The sequence below is a fragment of the Myotis davidii genome, unplaced genomic scaffold (assembly GCF_000327345.1).
Source record: "Myotis davidii unplaced genomic scaffold, ASM32734v1 scaffold208, whole genome shotgun sequence".
In the NCBI taxonomy this organism is placed as follows: Eukaryota; Metazoa; Chordata; class Mammalia; order Chiroptera; family Vespertilionidae; genus Myotis; species Myotis davidii.
This window is the reverse complement of record NW_006299706.1, coordinates 1,636,843-1,640,430: the sequence shown is the minus strand read 5'-3', so window position 1 is coordinate 1,640,430 and position 3,588 is coordinate 1,636,843. Positions and strand designations below refer to the sequence as shown.

The window sequence follows — 3,588 nt, the reverse complement described above, 5'->3', positions numbered from 1 at the left end:
GAGTGTTTCTTTTTTAACAGGCAGTTGATGCCTCCACCAGCCTTTCCAGTGACTGGAATAAAAACAGAGTCTGATGAAAGGAATGGGTCTGGGACCTTAACAGGGAGCCATGGTGAGTAAGGTATAACGGGGGGACTAAGGGAGTGGCTAAGACTGGTACTAAACTGTTAATTTTCTAACCTGATGTTCATTCAGGTGCGATACATTTAGGTGTTTAATCCAACCTCTATAATCTAATGAAAAAACTTTTCTTTTTATTCATACGGACAGCATATAGTTACACAGCATTTTATTTTCAACCGACGTGTGTCTAGAAAAGAGTCAGTCGACTTATATTTTATACATAACGTCAGTGACATTAAAACCCTAGGAAATACTAATGATTGGTAGGTCATTTCAAAATTTTGTTGCCTTGTTATCTAAATACTTGGAGGTAATCTGAAACAATTAAAGATCGATATTTTTGTATTGGGAACTGAGCCATGTCTCTTCTCATAGCTCTGTTGGTTGGGAATGGTCAGCCTGTGGCCATTATAAAAAAATGTTACTTCTTAGTATCCCAGAACTCTTAAATCCTGTAGAGGTACATGGGAACATTTTTGTTCCTTCCCTTTAGTCATAATAAAAATGAACAGAAGAAAATTAATATTTTTTTCTTTTCTTTAAACTCTTTAAAAGGTGAAGTATCGGCCTCAAAAGATGTCCTTGCTAACTTTCCTTTTTTCTTTTTTTTTCTTTTTTTTTTTTGTGTGTGTGTGTTTCTTTTTTCTTTCTCTGTTTTCTTACATGGTTCTGGTGGATTCACATATGCTGATGCTGGTGCTGTTTTTCGTGTGACCTTCAACGCATTTGGGTGACCACTGACCCTGTGACTTCAAAATGGCGTCCAACTAACCACTTAAAATTAACATCTTTTTTTTTTAATTAACGAATTTATGGTATTTTTTCTCGGCGGGGAATGGGGTTTGGGTTGTTTTTCTCTATTCTAGATTATCCAGTCAAGAAGATGAAAACCACAGAGAAGGGATTTGGCTTGGTGGCTTATGCTGCAGATTCATCTGACGAAGAGGAGGAACACGGGGGTCATAAAAATGCAGGTAGCTTTCCACAGGGCTGGAGTTTGGGATATCAGTTCCCGTCATCACAACCACGAGCTAAACAACAGATGCCATTCTGGATGGCCCCGTAGGAAACAGTGGAACAGACTTTTTTGACCCTCGGTGACTCTTCTTTAGCAATAATGCATGCATTTGATTTAACAAGACTTTGGCCTGTACTGGGAACCATCGTGGACCTTGGCAGAAGTTAGAGGTGCAGTGTCTCCTTTCTTAAAAGGCTTTCATTCTTTTTAAAATATCCTTTTTTCTTCAGTGGCATAGCATCTGTTAAAATTTATGTGGGATCACAAATTTGTCTCAGAAGCTTTTTTATTTAACACTCGGTGAAATGTGCTGTTCAACGCAGCATTCCATTGGGGTCATTCCTGTATACATTTGACCTGGTCTGGCCTTTCCAAATGAAGAACCCCTATTCTGATGTAGACAGTTTTATTTGTATTTTACTACTGTTTGGTCAATTTTGCTAATAACTTGTTACAAACCAAGCCTTACTATTTATTAGTAGGGAAATGATTTTAAGACCATCTTTTCCTTTCAGTACTAAATCTACAGATTCCTCACTCCTATTCCATTTTTGGGTTCTTTTTGTTTTGGCAAGTGCTGTTTCACTAGTTTAAAATTGTCAGGTATAGCTGGATCCTGGGTAAGAAAATGAAGTTATTTTTTTTATTGTGTCTTTTTGGGGGAATGATCCAAAGCTGGCACCTTCAGGCACACTTGACTCAGATAGCCATTGCTGTTTTTATTGGTCTTCTAAGCTCTTGTCTTCAACTGGGTCAGAAAACTACTTGATCAAAAGCTGGCCAGAATTTATCATAGAAATGAAACACAGTGGTCTGTCTCTCTCAGAACTGTTGCAGCTAAAATAGAGAGACTTGACTGCTCCCAATAAGATGGTGGACTTAGTGACTGAAATGGCAACTTGTCCTTTTTCTTGGCATTACAGGTTTTACCAAAAGAACTTTTTTGTATCAATATTAATGTGTGAAAGTGAAGGAGCTAGTCTGCTGAATCAGTAGTTTGAGATACTGAACTGTCATTTTTGCACATTTGAATACTTTGCAGGCTGGCTTTGTATAAACGTATCCTCTGGTTTCCTATATGTTGTAAATATTTAGACCATAATGTCATTATAAATAAATGTATAAATATTCTGCTTGTGGTATCTCTGTTCTTAACTCCATAACCCATCCATACATTAAAATTCATAAACTTGTTTACTCATAGCACAATGACTTTCTAACACCTCCAGAAAAATACATACATGGACCCAAAAGCTTGCATACAGTTCAGAGTTTTGACTTTGCAAAGTAAACCATTAGAAGTTCAGATGAAAAGGGTCAATGTTTTAGCTCTCATGGTTAAAGGGACTTGATGAATGAAACACTTTTAACGGAAATGCAAATTATTGGAAAAACACTCTCAAAAAGGAAGTAGGATGAGCAGAAGTTTCAACAGAGTTCCCGGTGTCAAGTTCCTTCAGGTACCGGTACCTAAATAGAGGAATAAAATGATAAAGTCTTCTTTTATTTCCATGTTTAATTCAAGGCCACCTGAAAATTCTAATTTTATTTCCTGTTGGAGGGTAGTTTGCTTACAACAAAACAAAAATTATCTTAATAGGTTTTAGTTATATATGTTTAAAATACAGAACATATAAAATGTTCTGGAAAACAGAATATTGTCCAGATACACCAAGGTTGTGGGTTCAGGCTCTAGTCAGGGCACATACAAGAATCAGCCAATGAATGCATAGATTAGATAAGTGAAACAGTAAATCCGTGTTTCTCTATGTCCCTTCCTCTCTGTAAAAAAAAAATACGGAACTTCAGTTAACTAGAACTGGTTTTCAACTGGTGTGCTGCAAGAATTTTGTAAATGCAATACCTGACTTGTCAGGGGCACTGACCTCTTTTGCCTTAGATTGTCGAAATGACAAGAGCCAACACAACAGCCATCTGGTGTGAATGAAAAAATACCTATTTTGTCAGATTATCAAAAAGTGTTTGGTGTGCCACAGAATTTTAGTAATTAGTTTATGTGTACCATGAATCAAAAAAAGTTGAAAGTTGCTTAACTAGAACATCTGATCTTTGAGACTTGATCCACTGTTTTCAAAAGCCCAAGTCCTAGCTATTTGGGGAAATTTGCTTTTTCTGTTCTTGAGCAGTAAACTCTCCAGTCCTGCTTTGGGGGAGGACTTGGTGGGTACCATTTCCTGTTAACCCTTACATTTGGCCGAATTAGTTTACCACAAGCAGCGGACAAGCCTGAGTACTTTCCTTATCACATCCTCTATTTCTTTCTGAAATACGTTTTGATTGATTTTGGAGAGAAACATCTATGAGAACCATCCAGGGGCTGCCTCCTGCATGCCGTCCTCCTTTCTGACTTGTGTAAATAGTGGTTTTAGCACATTTGCTTGTTCGGCGTGTGATGCTCTACCCCAGGGCCTGCGGCGGCGAGTGGC

General features: G+C 37.7%; 1 protein-coding gene across 2 annotated transcripts in view; it reads left to right on the top strand.

Moving 5' to 3' along the window:
* The window catches only part of KIAA0907 (KIAA0907 ortholog), a 24,341-nt gene extending 22,069 nt beyond the window's left edge, over positions 1-2,272 (top strand). Inside the window, exons 13-14 of one of the 2 annotated variants that reach the window (XM_006775707.2) lie at positions 21-112; positions 990-2,272. In XM_006775707.2, coding sequence (XP_006775770.1) covers positions 21-112; positions 990-1,189 — 292 coding nt within the window. In that variant the 3' untranslated portion in view covers positions 1,190-2,272. Of the gene's footprint in view, positions 1-20; positions 115-989 lie in introns of those variants that run through there. The other variant, XM_006775708.2, reaches the window with a different exon arrangement.
* Positions 2,273-3,588: the final 1,316 nt, after the last annotated feature.